The sequence below is a fragment of the Anolis carolinensis genome, chromosome 3, assembly GCF_035594765.1.
Source record: "Anolis carolinensis isolate JA03-04 chromosome 3, rAnoCar3.1.pri, whole genome shotgun sequence".
NCBI lineage: Eukaryota > Metazoa > Chordata > Lepidosauria > Squamata > Dactyloidae > Anolis > Anolis carolinensis.
In genome coordinates this window covers 6,138,576-6,161,604 of record NC_085843.1, presented here as the reverse complement: position 1 = coordinate 6,161,604, position 23,029 = coordinate 6,138,576, and the positions used below count along the sequence as shown (strand labels likewise).

At 38.9% G+C, this 23,029-nt stretch overlaps 1 protein-coding gene across 2 annotated transcripts in view; it reads left to right on the top strand.

Moving 5' to 3' along the window:
- Nucleotides 1-23,029, top strand: part of rab6a (RAB6A, member RAS oncogene family) — a 93,125-nt gene that overhangs the window by 59,499 nt on the left and 10,597 nt on the right. Inside the window, exons 2-6 of one of the 2 annotated variants that reach the window (XM_062974446.1) lie at nt 2,939-2,997; nt 7,629-7,682; nt 10,604-10,709; nt 14,957-15,068; nt 20,621-20,714. In XM_062974446.1, coding sequence (XP_062830516.1) covers nt 2,939-2,997; nt 7,629-7,682; nt 10,604-10,709; nt 14,957-15,068; nt 20,621-20,714 — 425 coding nt within the window. Of the gene's footprint in view, nt 1-2,938; nt 2,998-7,628; nt 7,683-10,603; nt 10,710-10,783; nt 10,890-14,956; nt 15,069-20,620; nt 20,715-23,029 lie in introns of both variants that reach the window. The other variant, XM_062974445.1, reaches the window with a different exon arrangement.

Genomic DNA, 23,029 nt, shown 5'->3' with positions numbered 1-23,029 from the left:
AATTAATGGAAAAATGGTTTCTCGCAAGGAGAAAGCAAATGAACATCTCACCTTTCCCTAATAAATGTGGATAGTGATCAGATTTGTGGATGGTTAAGGGAAAGAAAGGAACAGCTTCCTCCCATATTTGGTTCAAACTACCCCAGCCTTGGCCCCTATTCTCTCTCTCTGGCCATTCACAGAATGGTTGTTGTTGATGCAAATATCCTGGCATTTCATGTGTCTGATGAAATGGAGTGGTGGTTTCTTAGAACTTGGGCAGTAATGAGTTTTCAAAATGGCATTATCAGAAATCCATCAGTGTCAACATAGTCTAGAATGTCCAGTATGTAATGTCACTACTGATTAGGATCAGCTGTAGTATTTGCCATCAAGTTAACTTTGATAAATAAAAAAAATCAAGAGCCCTGTCTATCAACAGTCTTGCTCAGGTCTTGCAAATTCACCTGTCATGAAATCAGGATGGTATGACATGCTAATAAAAGGCGTTGTGCTGATTTGTTGTTATGGATTGCCAAGTTAATTCAATTTTATTATGATCCTATGAATGAGGGATCTCCACGAGACCTTCATATTAATCATGGCAAGTGGTTCAACTCAATAGAGGAAGCCATGGCCCTTGGTTTGCAAGATCTGCTTCTCTGGTCTTGCAAACCAAGGGCCGTGGTCTCTTTCATTGAGCCAAGCCACTTGCCTTGGAATCTTTTCCCTTTTCTGCTGGCTTTGACTTTGACACTGTTGTTGTTTTTCTCCAGTGCGCATGCCTTCTCTTGGTTACGTCCAAAGGAAGACAGTCTCAGTTGAATCATTTGTAATAGTCAGTTGGCTAATACTATTCCATTCATTTGCGGGCTTTAGGCATCTGCATCATGTTACACATATTAATGTACAGAAACGAAAAAGAAGAGTGCTGCCTGTTAAAGATCATGCTCTAAAGAAGAGAATAAATTATGGCAGCAGAGAAAGAAGCAGCAAGTAGCTTGCTTCTCAGTTTTTCCACTGCTTCATCTTATGGGGAGAGGCACAGCCTTTTCCTTTGCAGTTTCACTCTCTACCTGACACTATCTGCAGATTGCTCTTGTTGATTATGTAACCTCTGTTGACTCCATTTGCAGAGAAGAGCAAAGGGAAGCCTTTCAGCAGCCAGTAAACTTAGCCGCAGGAATAGGATGGAGGAAAAGGGAATCTTCATGCAAACAGCTTTGTATCCTTTGGCAGCTTCCTTTCTAGCTGCTGCCTACAGAGTACCTGAAATGGCTAGAGACTGAAAAGGGGGGAAATTTCACCAACTTGTGCTTTTCTGGATCCTTGTTGCCTGCAGAACAAAGAGGACTGCAGTTTCCTTCATGTGGAAAATAATGTAGATGTCATAGGAACTCAGATACCAAAAATAAAACAAAACAAAACATGTCCATATACTCTAGGAAAAACAGTGTGAAAGAATAGCTGTCTTTCCAGAAAAAACACTTTTATATTGCTTCCCTTTCCCACTAGAGAGGCCACTCCTTGTGGAGAGATAAAGCAAAGGTATAAATAAAATACTACTACTACTACTAATAATAATAATAATAATATAATCATCATCATCATCATCATCTGGCCCACAAATGGGACCCTGAAGAAGGAGACCGAAGACCTGATCCTTGCAGCCCAGGAGCAAACCATCAGAACAAAGGCAATTAAGGCCAAGATCGAAAAATCAGCTGATGACCCAAAATGCAGACTGTGCAAGGAAACCGACGAAACCATCGATCATATCCTCAGCTGCTGTAAGAAAATTGCACAGACAGACTACAAACAGAGGCACAACTATGTGGCCCAAATGATTCATTGGAACTTATGCCTCAAGTACCACCTGCCAGCAGAAAAGAACTGGTGGGATCACAAACCTGCAAAAGTATTGGAAAATGAGCATGCAAAGATACTGTGGGACTTCCGAATCCAGACTGACAAAGTTCTGGAACACAACACACCAGACATCACAGTTGTGGAAAAGAACAAGGTTTGGATCATTGATGTCGCCATCCCAGGTGACAGTCGCATTGACGAAAAACAACAGGAAAAACTCAGCCGCTATCAGGACCTCAAGATCGAACTGCAAAGACTCTGGCAGAAACCAGTGCAGGTGGTCCCGGTGGTGATGGGCACACTGGGTGCCATGCCAAAAAATCTCAGCCAGCATTTGGAAACAATAGACATTGACAACATTACGATCTGCCAACTGCAAAAGGCCACCCTACTGGGATCTGCACGCATCATCCGAAAATACATCACACAGTCCTAGACACTTGGGAAGTGTTCAACTTGTGATTTTGTGATACGAAATCCAGCATATCTATCTTGTTTGCTGTGTCATAATAATAATAATAATAATAATAATAATAATAATAATAATAATAATAATAATATATGGAAATGTCTTTGTGATTGGTCCTTTATTTGTGTATAAAATGACAGTCACCAAAGCCATCGGGGTAAATTCAGTTCACTTGTCACTCCCTACTGCATGTTTGTTTGGATTTTCAAAAGTAATCAGTGCTAACATGAGAAATAAATAGCCTTGAGACTTGGCAGAATAGCAGTTCCTGGCTGCACCATCTCAAGTTAGGAATGCAGCCTCAGTGTGCCAAAGCAATGGATTTTTTTCTCAACCAACTAATTCACTGTCTGATGAAAAACCAACATTAAATAACAGTCTCTTCCAGCTGGCCTATTCAGAATATTTTTAAATTACAACTTTTAAATTTAGATTTTTAAATTATGAATTCTACATATATACTGGTTGTTTTACTATCTATTGATTGTATATGGGCCTTTAAACTGATGTTTTAACCAAGTTATGTGTTTGTAACTGCTTGCACATGTTGTATTTCAATATGTCCTTGTTTCTTGCCTTGACATTCTCTCATTGTGTTTGTGGTTTTTTTGTTTTGTTTAGTGGGCAAGACCTCCTTGATCACCAGGTTCATGTATGACAGCTTTGACAACACCTACCAGGTAAGACACTGTTAGTTTCACAACTTCCAGATATTCACTGATATGATTCAAAGACATGGCCAGATGCCCTTCTGGTAATGGAAAACATGCATTAACAGCTGATGCAAGGGAAGTCGTGGGCTGCCATCTCTTCCTGTGTAGTCCATGCAGACATTTCCCAAGAACTCTTCGTTTACTCCTGCTAGCTGTTTTGATTTCTTAGATGTGCCTGATGTTAATAACATCATTTTATTGGTGCAATAAAGTACCAATTTCTTTCTTTCGATGAAGTGATCTGTTTTTATATTATTACAATTCCCGAATAGTGTACAAAGCCTAACGGTAACAAGTGTTTTAGAAATATATTTGCCATTCAGCATTACAAATATATAGTCAGTCTTCTATGGCCACAGATTCTGGGTTCATGGATTCTACAATTCCCAGCTTGCTTTTTTTAAAATCCAAGGAGCAAGACTTGGTTTTGCAATTTTATACGAGGGGTACCATTTTAATGCACCATTGTCTGTAATCGGACATGAGTATCCATGGATTTGGGTATCCATGGTGGGGGTCCTAAAGCAAATCATAGTGGATACTAGGAGCCTTCTGTATCCCATACTGGTAATTAGGGTCTAGCTGGGTCTCTGCAGCTTTTCATGTAGCTTTATTCAGAATTTGAAAGGAAACTTTGAAGTTTTAAAGAAAGATCAAAATGTCATCAGCATATAAAATAGTTTTATGATAACAGCTGTTAAATTACAAGCTTGATACCATTTGAGTAGATCGGATTAGGTTAGCCAAAAGTACCATCATGAAGGCAAAAAGATGTGATAGTGTTTCATGTTTCTCTGCAGTTTTATTGGTGCAGAGTCTATCCGATGATCGGAATTGTTGCTTCTAAATGGCAGTGTTCCCTCACTTATCGCGGGGGTTACGTTCCATGACCACCCGTAATAAGTAAAAATCCGCAAAGTAGGGACACTGTATTTATTCTATGTGTGGAGGAGAGCAAACCACAGACCACTTACTACAATGCAGTCTGTACTTTATTTTAGCAGTTACAATATGCAGTACACCGGCAGAGAAGAAGAATGGAAGCTAAATAACCCCTTTTTATTTCCAACCCTTCCCTACCTGCCCCCCCTCTCCCTTTATTTCTCCCTTCCCCCCTTCCAAAACCCTTTGCACACCGCAAAAACCCACAAAACAGCAAAAAATACCGCGATAAATATTTATTTATTTATTTATTACATGCATTTATACCCCGCCCCTCTCCACTATATTAATAGTGTACATTAATATTTTGAAAACCCGCAAAAGAAAGGGCACGAAAAGTGAACAGCGAAGTAGCGAGGGAACACTGTATAGGTGTTGGAACACTGTTATGACAATGAGCAATATATATTTTTGAGGCACCTCAAGGTATATTGCCATTCCATCTTGTCAAAGGTCTTCAGTGCTCCTAGAAACAAAAGTGCAAAAGGAGTCTTTCACAGGGTGATCTGTGATATCATAGAGTGAACCATATAGTTAGGGTTTGCTAAGCAGTGACCTGGCATGAACCTAGATGGTGACGTGGATATAAAGTAATCAGACCAGAAATTATGGATATGAAAATATATACACACATATACATACACATCTATCTATCTATCTACACACACACACACATACATACATACATACATACATACACAGTAGAGTCTCACTTATTCAACATAAACAGGTGAAAATGTTGGATAATAAGGAGGGATTAAGGAAAAGCCTATTAAACATCAAATTATGTTATGATTTTACAAATTAAGCACCAAAACGTCATGCTTTACAACAAATGGATAGAAAAAGCAGTTCAGTACACGATAACGTTATGTAATAATTACTGTATTTATGAATTTAGCACCAAAATTTTGCAATTTATTGAAAATTTGACTTCAAAAACATCGACTACTAAAAGGCAAACTGCATTGGATAATACAGAACCTTGGATAAGCGAGACTCTACTGTATATATATTTACTGGTGTATGTGTGTAGATAGATTTTAAAAGATAGTGTCTCTCTCAGAGGTGTAGGACTCTCTAGGGATCTATCAACAGGGAGAAAGGTGGGGTAAAAAATAAAGTAAATAAAATGTATCCAGACCTCGCAGCCATACATAGATTGTATTGCAGGTGGATTGACTCGATCAAAGAAGCCACAGGTGCTTAGCGTTTGCAAGATCTGAGCAGGGCAGTTGATGTTTGGGGCTCTTTGGAAGTCTTTCATCTGTAGGGTTGCCGTAAGTCAAAGATGCCTTAACAGCAAACAGCAGAAAGCATTTCATGTGTTATCAGGGCAGCTGCCAAGAGCAAAGGCGGATGCCCTGTTCACATTTCATTTTGCAGATAGCAATCTTCTGCAATGTTAACTTGTTCTCACATAGGGAAATGCTCTTCCCAAAAGGTCTCACATGGCAAGATTTGACATTTACTGTATCCTGGAACTTAGCTTTTAAAATAACTCATCACCCAAAGAGGGCAGGAAAGAGGAGGGTGTTGACTTCTAAAAAATAAAAAAAATGTTGTGATTATGAAACTAACCTAAGCATCAGTTCAAAACTGAGTTGCATTTCATATAGTTTATCATAAGAAGAGGCTTACAGGTATATAAAATAGGTATAAAACCTCAAAATTTGCTGATAATAAATAGGCATTTGTCAAGCTTGCTAAACTGACTAATTTTTGTTATGGAGTACAGCTGAAGCGTCATCTGCAGATTCCATTGTAAACACTGCATGTTTTGTTACTAACAGATTCATGTAAACAAGTAGCATTCAGAAACCTTTTATTGTTACCAAATCTTTTGGAACCCCAATATTAAGCTAAGGGGATCCTATTTGAGATCAGGACCCACAGCTTAAGAAGGAGTGGTCTAGTTAGCAGGAGCTGGTGGGAGTTGTAGTCCTTCATTATCTGGAGAGCCCCATGTTGCTCACACTTTGGGCATCGCCAGAACCACGGAAGGCACAACCTTCAACTATCACGTTGTTAATGTGCCTTCAAGACACAGGATTTTATCACAAGGTTTTCTTAGCCAGATTTGGCGAGAGGGAGTTCCCATTGCCTACCCCTAAGGTGGAGAGAGTGTGACTTCTCCAAGTTCATCTGATGGGCTTCTATGACTGAGTGGGAATTTGAACCCTGGTCTCCCAGAATCTTAGCCCAAGAATTCAAGCCACATTGGCTCCCAGGGAGAAGGTACTATAGAAGAAACAGTTCAGTAGTCAGAATATCCAGGGGGAAAGGGATAAAAAAGATAGCTAACTGTCAAAAAGGACCAGAAAAATGAGAACGCTTGTGTTGGGCATTTGCTCAGTATCGCATGAGATAAATATTTGCCAGTGGCTGTGCAGGATTTTAGCTTTTGCTAAATTAGACTTGCTTCAGGAGAGCAACCGGTTCAGACATGCAAACAAGTGCAGTCTTTCCTATGATAGCAAAATGCCATAATATACTCAGATATACGGAGAAAATATCATACATGATAAAGAATTTTAGCTGAGCCTAGGAAGACTACACCAAGGGTGAAAGGGAAATTTTAGCATTATAGTAAGAGCACCTTGAATTGATGGTGAAAATCTTTATGTCCTGTCAAGAAAGCATTGCTAATGTAACATTTGGCATCGTTATCTATCTATCTAGTAATTTTTTCACAAAACTGCTGAGTTGCAGTTTCTACTGGTTATTTCATTCAACTAAGCAGGAAGGTGTGAAGACAGGAACCATTGAGCTTAATGAGTGCTTTATGAAGTCAATTAGCATCACCCAAGGGAGTAGATACTTTTTAAAAAGATTTTTTAAATAAGAAGTTCAGAAATATCAAGATTGCTGTTGATCTCAACATACTGTAAGTTCCTCATAGTGTGGAATGGAAAGGGGTCTATTTGTAAGTGCTTTCACTATGTTCAGATTTTTTTTTCCATGCTTGTAATCTATTTTATATCGAAATCTCTTGTATATGTGCATGCACACATGTCTTGTTCCAAAGTCCAGATTCTGTTGCTTGGACCGGCAAGCTAAATTCTGGAGAGCCATAATATTTAGACTACCTTGCATATATATGGTGGATATAGCTTTTTCTCAGCATCATTACTTTTCTCAAAAATGTCTAGAAGTTGTGTTGTTGAAGGCTAGAAATTATCATTTACTATGATTTTTTTTAGTAAAAGCAATGTGAGGTTGCTGGGAATTGTGTTGCACCCCTCAAAGAGCTGAAACATCCAAGCCAGGTCCCTCAGAGGCAGTTTGATGTATTAACGCACTTTAAATTTGTGGCATAGGTATACCTGTTATTATTATATATTATCTCACTGGCTGAAAATGATTGAAGGTGGCTTCATGAGGATGCCATTACTAAAGTAGGATGTATTTTTGAAAGCTACTGTGGGAAGCATCAACATTGCTGTGGGTGGGAAGCACTGGTTATTTCCTTGAAATCAGAAGGGAATTTTATGCGTCATTTAATATTGCAAGGTTAAGTACTTCCTGACCAGGATCTGAGGGTGTTTTTGTGTTGTATTTTTTCATAAATATGGAGTATCAGATTTCCATAAACTTAGGAACACAGATGTCCTGAATGCACTTATTTACTCACCAGTGACATTTTTGTTTTGCAGGCGACCATTGGCATTGACTTCTTATCAAAAACCATGTACTTGGAGGATCGCACAGTGAGTAAGAGCTATGTAGTAACTAGACTGTACTCTGATGCAGAGAGTGCAATGGATTCTCTAAACATCTTAGCACGATCCAAGTCTTAAGAGCAGCTTGGATTTCCAGGTGAGGCGAACGGAATCAATTACAGTCAGATTTCCACTGGATCATGGAGGATAGTTACTGTTGCTGTATTGGATGCCACGTGGGATTTCTGCGATGTCTTTAAAATATTGAGTTCAAGGCCTTTTTGGGAGCGAACATAAAAAATATACCATTGTAAGGCATACATGATGCAGAGACGGAAACCTAGTTCTCTCAATGATGGAATTCTTAAAGCGTTTCAAAATATTATTCTGGAAACTGAAGTTTGTTTTTGCACTGCTGAAGACATTCATTTAAGTCAACCTGTGCATAGCTCAGCAGAGCTGAAGTTGCCTCAATACCACAGTAACAGATGCAAAACCAATGTTTACTGTAATAGAAAACAGATGCTTTGCTCCTGTATCTCTTTATTTATTTACAGTGGCTTTGATCCAGTGCTCATCCTCCATCTGTGGAAGACATCCAGTTCTTAAGAGAAAGGGGGACCTTTGACATTTTTTCCTCCTCCTCTGAAATCCAAAATCCTTTTAGACCCTACACCCCGCTCCCAAATAAATGTGGCCTCAGAAGTTTGGGAAGACCACTCAAAACAGAGGAGACGTAATTTGGGAACTGCGGAGGAAGACTAGAATTTTCAAAGATTGATTATTTCACAAAAAATTGGATCCAGCCCAACACTGGCTGGCTGCTCTCAAACCAAAAACAATCAGAGAATCTTATGAAGAATAAAATAATACACTGACAATAAAATATGATTCCCACCAAACTTTAAAATTCCTTTTTTCCCCCTAAGTATAAGTTCCTAAAACAACCCAAGCTTGCCTGCTTCTAACTTTAGAACGTATAATGCGGTGATTGTAATTTGTCTTCGTAACAATGTCAAGGTTCTCAAGGATATAATTTAATTATTTACTGTCGTTAATTTTTTTCTCTCTAACGAAACCCGCAGTGTCAGATATAAAGATTCCCAAGCTGTTTTCACCAAGGCTAGCCTCCCCCAGTCCATTACCCTCAAGATGTTTTGTAGTACAGTTTCCATCACCTCCAGCAATCATGGATGGTGAAGTGGTGGCTGGAGAGATTTGTAGTTCTAGTTCATTACGTCTGGAGGACTGTGAGTTGGCGAAGATTGATACAGGCACTAACAACATCAGACCTTCTTCACTTCAATTAGCTTGCTGCATCATGTGCTTTCACACCATGCTGCTTTCCAAATAGGGAAGCAGAAGGAGGTATGGCCCAAGGCTGATTCTCTGTTAATGTAGGTCTCCTGAGTTAAAATCCAAAATGTTGTCCTTCCATATCCTTCTGTTCTTCTTCTTTTAACATGACAGCTGCCTTCACCAAGCTGATGTACAATGTAATGCATCAGCAGTTATGTTGGAACGAAGCAGTCAGTGCTATATATGAGTGTATGGTAGGGAAAAGGAGAGAAAATGTGGCAGGGTTTTAAAAAGAAAAACTTACTTCTATTGTTGCAGGTAGTACTTCTCAGATAAAAGAGTGGATAGACAAAAGTTACTTAACTTTTATATAGAAGGACTTTGTATTAACTTTTTGTATATAAGGAAGGCATAATTGAGCCAGAGAAGCCTCGTGATGCTTCCTTCTCAAAACAGAAGGGTAAGGAAGCACTAAAACCTTTGGAAAGGAGGGAGAACATTGTGTGTTCTCTATCTCATGCAGACACCGTGAGCTACATGTGTTCTCTATCCCATGTAGGCACCTTGATCTGCATAGATCTAGGAAACAGAGGTGAAAACAGGCATGCACCATGTATCTGATTGTTCTATATACAACTGTTGATGCTTCTGCACTTCCAACACAGTAATCATGTTTACAAAGTGTAAACCATTGGTTCTCAACCTGGGGTCACCAGGTAAACTGGCTGGGATTTCTGGTAGTTGAAGGCCAAAAACATCTGGGGACCCTAGGTTGAGAACCACTGGTCTAAACAGAATATTTACTTAAAGCAGTAGGATCAACATCTGGCAACATGGATTCTATGTACTGTTGAAGGCTTTCTCCCAGTGGGTTTAGCTTTTAACCATTCCAGGTCCTGTACTAGGTATGCATTAATCACAGAAGTGAATGTTTCCATTCTCATGAATGCTAGTTACGTCATTTGTGTTTTTTCCATGCTACTTTAATTGGAATTTATATTTTGCACTGGCTGTTGTCTAGCAACTGGCTCTGCTGATAAAGTGTGCTGATCACAGGATTGCTGGTTTTAGTAACTATTTTCTCATAAAGCTGATCGGACCTTCCACTCATTATACCCCTAGCCCCACAGGGAGTCTCCATTCAATTTCCCCAGCTACCTGCCATAGGATATATCAAATAATGCTTGCAAAGTAAAACGTCCAAGTTGGCCTTTCCTGCTGCCTGGCAAGTGTATGTGTGCATGTGCATACCTTCAAATTGACTTACAGTGACCCCATGAGTTGTTTAGGGTTTCCCAAAGCAAGGAATACTCAGAGCAGTTTTTCCCAGTTCTTTGACATAGAACCTACATCACCTGATGTTCATTTGTGGCCTCCCATCCAAGTACTAACCATGCCTGACTCTTCTTAGCTCCCAAGATCAAATGGGATCTGGGACTTTTAGTATATTTGGGATTGGCAAATGTATACAGCCATCCAGATAACGAAAAGGGCCACTTCACCTAGCAATCTGCTTCTGCTCACAGCCTCAAAGCAAGTCCCATCCTGCATGAATTTTCTATATATATAGATATCTTTTACTTTGCTTTTTTGTTTGATAAAAAGCAATCAAACTTTATTCATTTTTAGTGGCAGTTTGGCTTTTTCTTTAATTTTCTCCCATCCCACAGATCAGGTTGCAGCTCTGGGATACTGCGGGTCAGGAACGTTTCCGTAGCCTCATTCCCAGTTACATCCGTGACTCTGCTGCTGCTGTAGTAGTTTACGATATCACAAGTAGGTATATTTGCTCTGGCTTTGACTCTTTGTGTTTTGTTTTTTCTTGCTTGTTTTTGACCGATTTCCGTTAGGTACGGTTGCAATTGTGGGACACAGCAGGTCAAGAGCGATTCAGGAGCTTGATTCCTAGCTACATTCGTGACTCCACTGTTGCAGTTGTTGTTTATGATATCACAAGTGAGTGGGGGGATTTCTGGTGGTTTCTTTTCTGCTTGTGCTCTCTCTTTCTCTCTCTTCTTTCATCCTCAAGCATTAGCCATGCATGCCATATCACAATCATCTGCTTGTTCCTCATTGTGGCATGAAAAATTCCTTCTAGCCTGGAGCTTCAAGCGGGAGACTTTCTACTGTGTTTCGGATGTCTTATGGATAGGGTCGGGCTTTGAGCCGGGTTGGCCGGGACTGAACCTTTACAACTAGTCTGAACTTACACTTGTTTATTCAATTTCTGTTTGCAATGTCAAAGCCATTTATTTAAATATATCTTCCAGCACATGCAGGAAGCCCTACTCCAAATTGCACATTGAATGAAGGCCTCCCAAGATGAAAGCTGGCATTTTCTTGGTTTGATTCCTGACATCTCTGATTCCCTACATTTTAAGCATTGTGGCCTCTTGAGCATATCATCGAGCTTTTGCCTAAAGATATACCAGGATTCCCACTCTTGAAGCAAAACCTCTGACCCTTTTCTATCCCTTTTTCAACATGTCCTCTCCCCTTTCCCCATGCGTGCCGAGAATCACTGAAAAGCATCTGGCCCCATCTTCATCTTAGCTCATTTGCTGTTCTGTGGGTGTCACTGTCACATGTTTGGCTTCTTCTGAAACAAGTCAAGCTTATCCAATGAAGTCATCAGCTGTTTGCTTCTCCACTCCTTCTAATAGCCGAGTATTAGCTCCAAGGATGACAACTTACTCATCTCACATACCCCCAAAATAACTCCCCACACAATCACTTCTGTGTAGGAATATTTCAATCTTTGGTAGAGGAGAGTGCAGCATAGCTAGTGGTATATATGAATTTATGATAGGAAACAGGAGAGAAAATACTGAGGATGGTGCTGATGAGGTTTTTCAAAAGGTAAAAATATACTTTAATTGTTGCAGATAATCCATCTTAGATAAAAGATTGGACCAGGGATCTCCAAACAAAGGACCGTGGGCCAGATGCAGCCCTCCAAGGTTATTTACCTGGCTCCTGTCCTAAACTTGACCTAAGTCTGAAACAACTTGAAGGCATACAACAACAACAACAATCCTAATTTTGGACTATTTCGTCATAGTCCGGCCCCCCAACAGTCTGAGGGAACGTGAACCGGCCCTCCACTTAAAAAGTTTGAGGACCTCTGGATTAGACAGACCAAAAAAAGTTCCCTAACTTTGGTAGAAGACTCTCTAACACTCTCTAACATTTCGTGGTGTAAGGCAGTGGTTCTCAACCTGGGGTCCCCAGATGTTTTTGGCATTCAACTCCCAGAAATCTTAACAGCTGGTAAACTGGCTGGGATTTCTCGGAGTTGTAAGCCAAAAACATCTGGGGACCCCAGGTTGGGAACCAGAGAAGCCTCATGGTACTCCCTTCTCAAACAAAGGGGGAAAATGCAATAAAGGCTTTTGAAAAGTTAGTGGAAGTAAACTCTCCTTGCAGCCAGGAAACAAAAACACCTTGAGTTGCATAGATCTGAGAAGCAGAGGTGAAAGCAAGACAGCCTACTCCACAGAGTTCCCTCTGTCCCTCATTCTTCTATATGCAAGTGTTGATGCTTCGTCACTTCTAACATTTTGCTCTTATATTTTTTAATTTAATAAAGGTATGTACATTTTTCAAAAGCAAAACACTTTAAAAAAAACCCTCTTCCAAGTAGGTTTGCACAGATGATGGCTGCTTTTGAAATTGGCATTGCTGATGGCGATCCAGAGGGGATTTGTGTCTGAGGTGCCAGCTTTATCTGGTGTGATGATTCCATCCCTTCCCAGACAGGGCAGATCTTGCCCCACTGACCCATATGTTGATCTCTTCTTCTTGCTTGGGTTATTGCCAAACACATTATGTGGGACTGCCAATAAAGAGAGTTTAGAAAACCGTAAGAAGTGCAAAATATGGCAGCCACATTTCAGTCTGGTATATGCTCTGATTGTCTTCTGTCAGTCAGTGTGATCTGTCCAGGCTTCTATTTTGTTTCCAGGAGCAGTTCGAGTTGCTAAGAAAAAGGCTTCTAAATTATTTAGTACCAATATATCACAAAGACTCCCAATTCTTGTATGCCTAGTGTTCCGGACTGGTCTCAGAGGCCTTTCTTTTATGTGTTTCATCTCAAAGATACACTACAATGTTAGACCTTTTTCTGTGAATGGGTCCTTTTCTGCAGCGGCATTGATTTTGTCAAATCTCTTTTTTAAGAATAGTAGATTGGGCTCCATCTTTGCTTAATTTTAAGCCAGCTGTCAAAACTTGTTTGTTCCACTCACTGTTGAATCATTTTAAATATAATCAAATTCCTTTTGGCTGTTGAAGTAGTTTTTCTTGGGATTAATCTGTCATGTATTTTTCAAAATAAATGTTACATTGTTTGGGAGGGTGAGGACTTCTTTTGCCAAAATAAAGAGCAAATAGTTGCCCAGGGAGTTTTTTCTACTTCTATTTTATGGGTGCAAGCAATTTCAGATAATAGGTTCCACTAAGCCATGCTGGGCTAAGTGGAACAATGGTCAAAAACCAATACAGTTTTTGAAGCCCTTGATCCCTCCAGGCTCTTTAGTTATTACCTGTAAATAGGTTTCACAGCTTAATAGTTTTCCAACTAGAGAAGTGAGCTTTAGGCCACTACTGTTTTCTTGTCTTGTTTCCTGGCTTTTTATTTTTTTATTTTTACACATTTCTGTTCTCTTGGAAGGTCTCAGGACAGAAACTACCCCCAAATATACTGTAGCTGCTCATTTCTGAAAGAAGCCAGTTTATAAGCCATATCTGCAGCCAAAGTCATTACATCACACCATGCTTTTCATGTCCCCAGCTATGAGTGGGTTGAGTTTATCTTGTGCAACACAGAATGGTTCCACTTGTGCTGCTGCCTTGCTCTGATCCTTCATTAAGAAATATTGTGCCGAGGCTTTGCACCTGCTGAGAGTCTTCTCTTTCCAGCATCTTCGCATCTTGCATTCCAATTGCTTCTTAGATTGGAATTCAGTTTAGTTCTTGGTAAACAAGTACTAAACTATCCTTGAAGAGAGTTGATGAAAGTTGGCCTTGTTCCTACATCCTAAGTGATGCCATCTTCCTTAACCACAAATATTCTGTCCAGGTACTTTGGATGTGTTTTTTATTCATCCTTGCTTTCTTGGAGCTCCTACAAAATTTTTTTACAAACCTATACAATTTTGAGGATGGTGGAGGAGTAGAGCTGTTACATATAAAGCCTTTTGTCAATAGAAAAAGAGCTGCCTTGTTCACATGGTAGTTTCAGTTTATATAAATTCTATAGCTCAGTTGCTCCAGAGGGGAGCAATTGAAAACAATAGCAAGCTAGCAAAATATTTAATATTATCAATTGCATTTTTTTCCAAAGAAGAAAAAAAAATACCCCGGACTGTGTTTAAATAAGCATTACAAGCAGCAAAATAGATAGCAGTACTTTGGGAATTATGCTCAGTCTCCCTAAGGGGAGGCAATCTTCCATGCCAATGCCAGCCTCATTTTATGCTCTGTGCATATTGAATACTCAGCCCCCTCTTCTGTTTTATTCATCTCAACAGTGAGTCAAATGCTACTTTTCTTGATTTTGCTCCCCACTCTCTTTTTTGCTCAACTCCTCCAGATAATTTAGGTGCAGTGAACCCCTAACAGTTTTAATTCTTCCCCTCTTTTTCCCTTAAGGATCCCAGGCCATATGCTACAAGCAGATAAAACGCCTCTTTTGAAGGTGTATTTTTCTAGTGCAGTTTGAGGAATTCTGTTATGTGACACCCTTGTTCAGCATTTAAAGAAAAACACCGCTTCATAATAGCTGTTTTCTTTGAGTTAGGAAAAACAGCATGTTCCATCAGCTCATACCCCTTTTCCTTCATTGGATGCACGGACAGGTTTATCAGAGTCTTTGAGACACCCAGATCTTGATAAACCTCTGACATCGATGACTGATATTGAGGACCTGGCTCATCAAACAGACATTAACACTTTGACACTGGTTAAAGATCGGAGCGCTGCAAAGTGACCCTTTGCCGCCTTGTTTTTCTTCTCCTTCCCAGATGTAAACTCGTTCCAGCAAACCACAAAATGGATCGATGATGTCAGAACGGAAAGAGGTAGTGATGTCATCATCATGCTAGTAGGAAACAAAACAGACCTAGCAGATAAGAGGTGAGACAATCCATTCCTTGTCATTATCGGGGGTGGGGGGAAGAGTTTTTGTATGTGAGAATCCTATTTCTGGCATGTGAAGAAATATTGGAGGGGTTGAAAATATGACAGATGAGCTGTAGTCAGAACTCTGAAAAGCTAAGATCTCATTTTGTTGAAAATGAAAAATTCAGATTATTCTGGTGTGTGTGTGTGTGTGTGTGTGTGTGTGTGTGTATATATATCAGTGTTCCCTCAATACTTCACGGTTCTCTTTTTGCCGATTCTCTGTTTTGCGGTTTTTCAATATTTATTATTTATTTCAATCACTTATACCCCACCCTTCTCACCCAATGGGACTCAGGGTACCTTACAAGTGGCAATTAATGCTGTTACACAATAATACAATGTACTAAAATGTTAAAACAGTTAAAACAGTCAATACACTCTAAAATAATATTGTAAATTATAAAAAATTACAATTTACAGCCTAAGGAAGGGAGAAAAGAGAAGCCGAAGGGAGAGAAGGAGCCCAAGCGGCAATGGGAGAAGGAGGCGATTTATCAACACACGATTGTTTGATAAAGACTTAAAATAGTGTATAACTACTCAAATAATGTATAAATATATAGCGTCCCTACTTCACGGATTTTCACTTATTGTGGGTGGTCCAGGAGTCCAACCCCCGCGATAAGTGAGGGAACACTGTATATATATATAAAAATTTCCAGTAGGAGAGTACTCAGTGAATCAGTTTGTAAGGTGCAATGTTATGTTTAATAGGAATATATTTTCATAACCTGTTAAGATTATGATTCCAATATGGTTAAACATTCATGCAGAGCAGTAAAAACGCAGAAGACTAGGGGTTTATGTGAGCAGAGGTAAAAAGAAATTAAACAGTAAGACAAAATATCCAGCCTCCCTTTCCCTTTAAAAAGTCATGCGCATAAAATAAGCATCAGAGACATCAAATAAAATAGCAAAAATATGTTTACTCACAATCTTGTATGATGATGGTCATACAGGCAAAAAACATCTTAGTTCCAAAGAAAAACAGTTCAAGAAACTACATATCTCTTAACATACAGGAACATCAGCATGGCATGGTCAGGAGCGAAGAGGAAGAGACAGGAAGAGGCATCTGTACATCACTTCCTGTGTGTCCCCAGAAAGGATACACCCATTTCCCATTTCATATGCAAAACCCTCTAAATGGTGTCATCAACTCTGGAATGCAGCTTGTCAGGTTACTAAGCAACAGACATAACTACTACATAAACCATCCCACATTGAAAATGCATGCATGATTGCTTAGATAACCCAACAATGTTTCTAGAAAAAAATTATGAAAATACCTTTCTTTGGCTGCATGGCTTTAATGGACCTAGAGGTCTGTGAATCTATTGTTCTCGCACAGATATAAATCGAAGAAAGAAACATCCTTTTTCTGAAAATATTCTATGTATATAGTTCTTGAATACTGTATATCGTATAGGGTATTCCACCCTCTGAAACAAGCAGCTCAGTTTGGGGCTGGTATTTCCTTTCTTTCTTCTTTCTCAGAAGGCAAGGCAGTTAAATATAAAATGGAGGTCTCTGAGGCTCCACTCTTCTGTCCGCCCTCCTTCCTCGAAGGCCTTAGGGCAATTTTAAAAAACCTGGAATTGAGATCGTTGGAGAAAAAGAGGAAAGAGGGAAGATCTTGAGTTCCAGAGACTTCCATTTCAGGTTTTAAAAACTGCCTTAAGGCCTCTGAGGAATGAGGAAAGTGGGAGGAGGAGAGGGAGTGGAGCTTCAGAGACCTCAATTTTGTAGTTTTAAAACTGTTTTGCCTTCAGAAAAAGAAGGAAGCAAGGGAAAATCAGCCTCAAATGGGAATATTATGACTATTATGCAAGAAAACAAAAATACCAATTTTGACACTCCAAAAATGGGGGTGCGACTATTATGTGATGAAATACGGCAATTTTGGCTTATCTTGCTATTCCTCATGTGCCAAAGCCTGGGAATAACTACTTCTGAATAAGCTTAAATCCACTTTCAAGTAAAGCCAGTGCATTGAATTAGTACTTGAATACTAAATCAGCACTTATTGTTTTCATGGTTTCGTTATCTGCAGCTGACAATTGGATTTGGACCTTAGACCATAATACCCGGAGTTCCCTAATGTAACCATGTTATCTTGGAAATTTTGGGAGACAGAGTCCAAAAACAACTTTCTTATTTCATATTCTTGATCTTGAACAGCACTATACTTAAGTTCTCTTGAAATGTCAATTTTAAATGTAGAGGGCATCTTACCTTAGAAGGGATAGATATGGTTATTCGTTTCAGTTTCTTATTCCGTGTCACAATTCAGAAAGTTTGAAAGTATACTGTGGCCTTCCATTGAGGATACGTTTTGGGTTGTACTTTGCACTGAAGAATACTTCATCTTTTCCCCCAATATTTTTTATTAACACAAATAATTATATACAATATGGTAAAATTGGGGGGGGGGGGTTGAAGTTGAAAAAAAGGGGGAAAAGATGAGACAAAACAAGAAAGAAAATAAAACAAAATGAAACAATCCCACAAAAAAGGGGGGAGGAGATAAAAGGCTAAAGGGTATTTTGACTTCCAATCTACTTCATGGTGGTAAACTTCTTTGTCCTTTTTGTTTAAATTTCTTGTTTCCTTCTTCCCCTTTCCATTAAACTGTTAAAGGAGTCAATTTATTTCTCTTTTCTCTTTACTTTATCTAAATCCTTGTCTTCATCTTGTCTCGCTTCAGATGATCTTTTAATGGGCTGCCAGTCCATTTGCCAATCCATTTACTTGATGTTTTATTATCAGTCAAGTTCATCTGTCCATGTTCATAATCTCAATTATTTTAATTAGCCATTGTTCTATCGAAGGTATTTCTTTTACTTTCCAATTTCTCGCGTAGATTATTCTTGCTGTTGTTACTAAATAGTTGAAGAGCATCTCTTTGTTCTCCTCTTTCTCTAGTTCCAGTTTCATTTGTCCTTTTACGTCCAACATTTTCTGAATTCTCTCCTGTATTTTTCTCCAATATTTTCTCGCACAACTCCACAAGTCCACCACATGCGGAAGAACATACCTGTTTGGGACTTGCACTTTCAGAATTTATTTTGTAGATTTTTATAACATTTGCAAGTTTTTGAGGAATTATGTACCACTGGTACATCATTTGTACCAGTTTTCTTTTAAGTTGCATGCATGGGGATATTTTATCTTATGATTCCAATTGTTTTCCCATTCTTCAAATTTTAGCGTGCGGCCTATATTTGCCATCCATTTTACCATGCGTTCTTTAACCTACTCTGTTTCTGTGCCCAATTCCAACATTTTTAAATAAATTTTTGTAATAACTTTCTTATCCAATATCATTTATTTTATCCCAAAATGAGTCTTTTTCTGCAAATCATGTAATTTTGTCCTTGCTATGATATTCTTTTAGCTGTCTATGTTGAAATCAGGAAACTTTTTGTATCTTTGGTTAATTTCTTCCTGAGATCTTAATTTGTATCTTCCTTTCTCTTTTTTAAGTATTTTGTTATATGCAGGCCAATTTTCCCAGCCTAATTCTCTTCTCTCACCAGCCTCCAAGGGCGATATCCATAACAGAGTTTTAAGATAGAATCTGTTTCTGTGCTTTTCTCAAATTTTGATAAATACTAATCTTATAAAATGTTTCCCAACGTTTTTCTCTACTTTTCTTTTTCCATACCAGACGTAAGAGTGCCAGCCTGTTCTTAAGTCGAAGCCTCCTAATGTCAGAGTTTTTGGTTTCTCAAGAGTAGTCCAATCCCTAATCCAAGTTAATCCACACGCCTCATAATATAACCTTAAATCCTGCAGGGCAAGACCTGATTTTTTTGTCATGTACTAAATTGATGAATTTAATTCTTGACTTCTTGCCCTGCCAAACGAATTTCGATAAATCTTTGTTCAAATCTTTAAAAATCTGTATATTCTTAATTATTGGAAATGTTTGGGATAAATATAACATTTTTGGAAGAATATTCATTTTAATTGCAGCCATTCTACCCATTAGTGGTGAATTTAGATATTTCCAATTCTCAGGCTCTTTTTTATTTCCTTCCATTTTGATTTGTAATTATTCTTCAAGAGTTGGGAATTCTTTGCTGTGTTTGCTAGTCCTAAATATTTCATTTTGTTTACTATTTGAAGATCTGTTAATGTTGCTAGGTCTTCTTGTCTTATTTTAGTCAATATCGTTTTTTGTTTCTGTTGATTTTAAAACCAGATAAACACCCAAATTCTTCTATTTTATTAATCCATTTCTTTATGTTTTCAATAGGGTCTTCTGTAATACATATTAAGTCATCTGCAAAGGTTCTTACTTTATAACTGCCTTTTCTTATTTTAGTCCCGATCATCTCAGTTTGATACTTCATCTCAGTTTGGGCTTAGTCCCAAATTTGAGCAGATACTTTACTGTTAAGTTACTTGTTCTTCCAGCCTATTGCGATGGACATTTATTGCCCCTGTGTAACCTACATTTTTGTTGAACTATATGCACAGATACATAAGAGATATGTCCAGTGTGTTATGAATGGAAAGACACGTGTTTTTATGCCATTTATGTATACATTTTTTCCTCCAAGTTGCTCAATAAAGATAAGCAACTGCATGTATGCATTTGAAAAGACCAAAATTTCCTGTTATAAAGAGATAGGAAGTTTTCCATTAAAATTATATGTGCTATCAGTAGCAAGGGTAAGGCTTCCTCGTTCAACTGTGTTTGTTTTACAGCCTTGTCCCCATCCTGTCTGTGCCTTTGCTCTCATTATGTCCCGGCCTTTTATACCTTATTCCACCAAAGTTCTCTCTCCCCAAAAGTTTTTCCTCTTTAGACCTTGCCTTTGGATGATGTGTCTCATAGCGGAATGTATTTGAATTATGTTTTATGTCTGTTCCAATTTTTATAATTCTATTTCATGTCTGTGTTTTATGCCTAAGGCACTGTATAACTGCCGTTTATAAGCCGCCTTGAGTCCCTCTCGGGGTAGAGAAAGGCGCGATATAAAAATGGAAAATAAATAATAAATTAATTAAAATGTCTTTCCTTGTTTGCTTCTCTCACAGAGGAGCTACAGAGGGCCCTTCCACACAGCCATATAACCCAGAACATCAAGGCAGAAAATCCCACAATATCTGCTTTCAAATGGGTTATCCCAGTTTAAAATCGATAATGTGGGATTTTATTCAGCGGTGTGGAAGAGCCTGAGTGTTAACTTGTTATAACCAAAGCCCTAATCCAGCACCTCTTCTCCAGATAAAATCTGGAGAAGAGGTGCATCCTAAATTCTTGAGGCCAGGGTCCTGTCTCCCTTGTTATAAAATGCCATCTACATTGTCAGTGTGATAAACACAGATCTGTCTTGTTTTTCTTAATGGGAGGCATCTGTCTTGAATTGCCTGGAATGTGACAGGTGGTAGATGTTCCGAAACGGTTTCCTGCGTGTAGGAATACAGAAAAGCCATAATTTCCTGCAGTGCTATCTTAAACCATGCCTTTCTTTCCTTTTATTTTTCTCCAGGCAAGTATCTATTGAGGAAGGGGAGAGGAAAGCCAAAGAGCTGAATGTAATGTTTATTGAAACTAGTGCAAAGGCGGGATACAACGTAAAGCAGGTAAGTGATCTGGGAGGCTTTTCTTGTAGTGAAAGTGTAAGGTAATGTTTCAAGCCTAGGAAGACGACAATCACTCTGCAACATTTGGGGCCGGTTTTGATTCTTTCGCAGAATATTTGGTTTCATCTTCCTATATATACTTCAAGGCAAGGGTCTTCCAGGAGGTTTTGAAGAGTTACTGCACCAAAAACATCTCTGCCAACCCCTCTGTGGGGACAAATATTGCTATGTTTTTTGGCCATCTTCAGGCTTCTTGGGGGCAAGATGAGACTTTTTATCAAACAGGATATGACCCCCCTTCTCCAAAGTTTCAGCGTCCTAGAATGAATAGATAGAGCATGCGAAAAGCATGGAGAAATACCCTTCACCTCCCTGGATGTGTTTGGGCATTTGGGGGATTTATCGCTTGATGACAAGACAACATTGTTTGTAAGGGACTCCTTGCCTTCTGCTGCCAATAATTTGGGTCTATTCTCCACCAGATACCAGTTGTCTGGGTAGTTTGCATTCTTGGTGCTGTAAAGTGTCCATTGGCACATCCCACAGCACAGTTTGCTTCTGTCATGATGTTTGAAAGGGAGGTAAGATGTGACCGGTTGTAGGAAGCTGTGACCAGTTGTGTTTACTGCATTGGAATATTCAAAATAAGTATCCAAAACGAAAGGGGAAAAGGCCTTCTGAGTGGACGTAAGTGAAGTTAAACCAGATGACTTTTTCTTCACCTGCCCTTAGATTGTGGAATGACCTGTCGGGAGAGATTTGATATCTAAATAGTACACTGTCTGGATTTAAAACAGCAATAAAGACTGGTCTCTTCCAGATGATTTTTAAATTATGTACTGGTGGTTTTAACATATATTTAGTGTATATTTTTAACTGATGTTTTAACTATATTATATAGTTTAACTGATAGTATAAGTTGCATTTTAATATACTGTTGTTCCCTGTCTCAATCCATGGGGGGACACGGATGGGAAACAGATGATAATATCGCTTGCTTGCTTGCTTATCTTGGAATGGAGCTGTTGCTAGGCCAGGGCCTGTCTCAGCTAAATTTGTTCACGAATCATTTCAGTCTACAAAGCAACACAAAGGACTCTTAAGATATCTTCAAGGTCTACAATTAATCGGATCTGCTTTAGGGTGGAGGTGGGAGTGTGCTTCTCTACAAACATGTGTGAACATAAGTGAAGTATTTCTCAGAGTAACCTTTAGAAAGCTTTGTGCTGTTGATCAGAAGATTTTGGCATAGGAGATGGGACGCTGCAGGTACTGTCCTAGTTTCTGTGTTCAAAAATAGAGCCATGGCTACATTGGATTTTTTACTTGTTAATTTTTGTTTCCCAGGATGTACTGAGGATCTCAGGGTTGGGTTGCAGTGCAAGCTCTGATATTGTCTTTACTTTGATCTGCAATAACAGTGACACTCTTTCACAGACTAGAATCATAGGATTGGAAAGCACACTAAGAGCATCTACCCTCAGTTTAAAGACTTCCAGCAAAGGAGAGTCCCAGCATGTTCTGACAGTGTCTAAATAACTTTTCTCCCTTTTTGAAGATGGGAACAACATTTGCCTTCCTCTATTCTGCTGAGACCACTCTTGTTCTCCAGGAATTCCCAAATATTGACAGTGGTTCTGAAATGACTTCTGCCAGTTCTTTTAATACTTTTGGATATAGTTAATCAGCTCCTGGAGACTTGAATTTGTTTCGATTATTCCAGATATTCCTGTACTGCCTTTTTACCTTTTCTGTTCTGTGTTTCTCCAACTGCACCATCTTTTCAATTTTTGCAAGTTGAGCACTGTTTTCCCATTAAGAGAAGACAGAGGCCAAAAAGGTGTTGAGTAGTTAGATCTTTCCTCTGTTTTCTGCTAGCCTTTCTCCATCTTCCCATCTTCTCCATGCAGTAGCCTTACTATTTCCTTCTTGCTATGGACATAACAATAAAAAACCCTTTTAATTGTTGTTAAACGTTCTAGCAAGCCTGAGCTCTTGCTGTAGTTTGTTTTTTCTGAGTTCCTCCCTACACAATTAGTTTGAATTCCCCATTTCCGTGTCATGTAGATTTCCTTTATAAATCTTAGCTGAGCTGAAAGTTCTTAGACTTTCATTCTGGTTTTTTGCACACCATTTTCCCTCCTTACTGGAACTGTTTGAAATTGTACCTTCAATATTTCACTTTTGAGAAACTCCCTTCCATCATGAACTTCCTTCTCTTTCAGTATTCTTGACTACTGGATCTCATACAGCATTTCCTTAAGTTTACTGAAATTACCTTCCTTAAAGTGTAGAATGTGTGTCTGACCATGCTA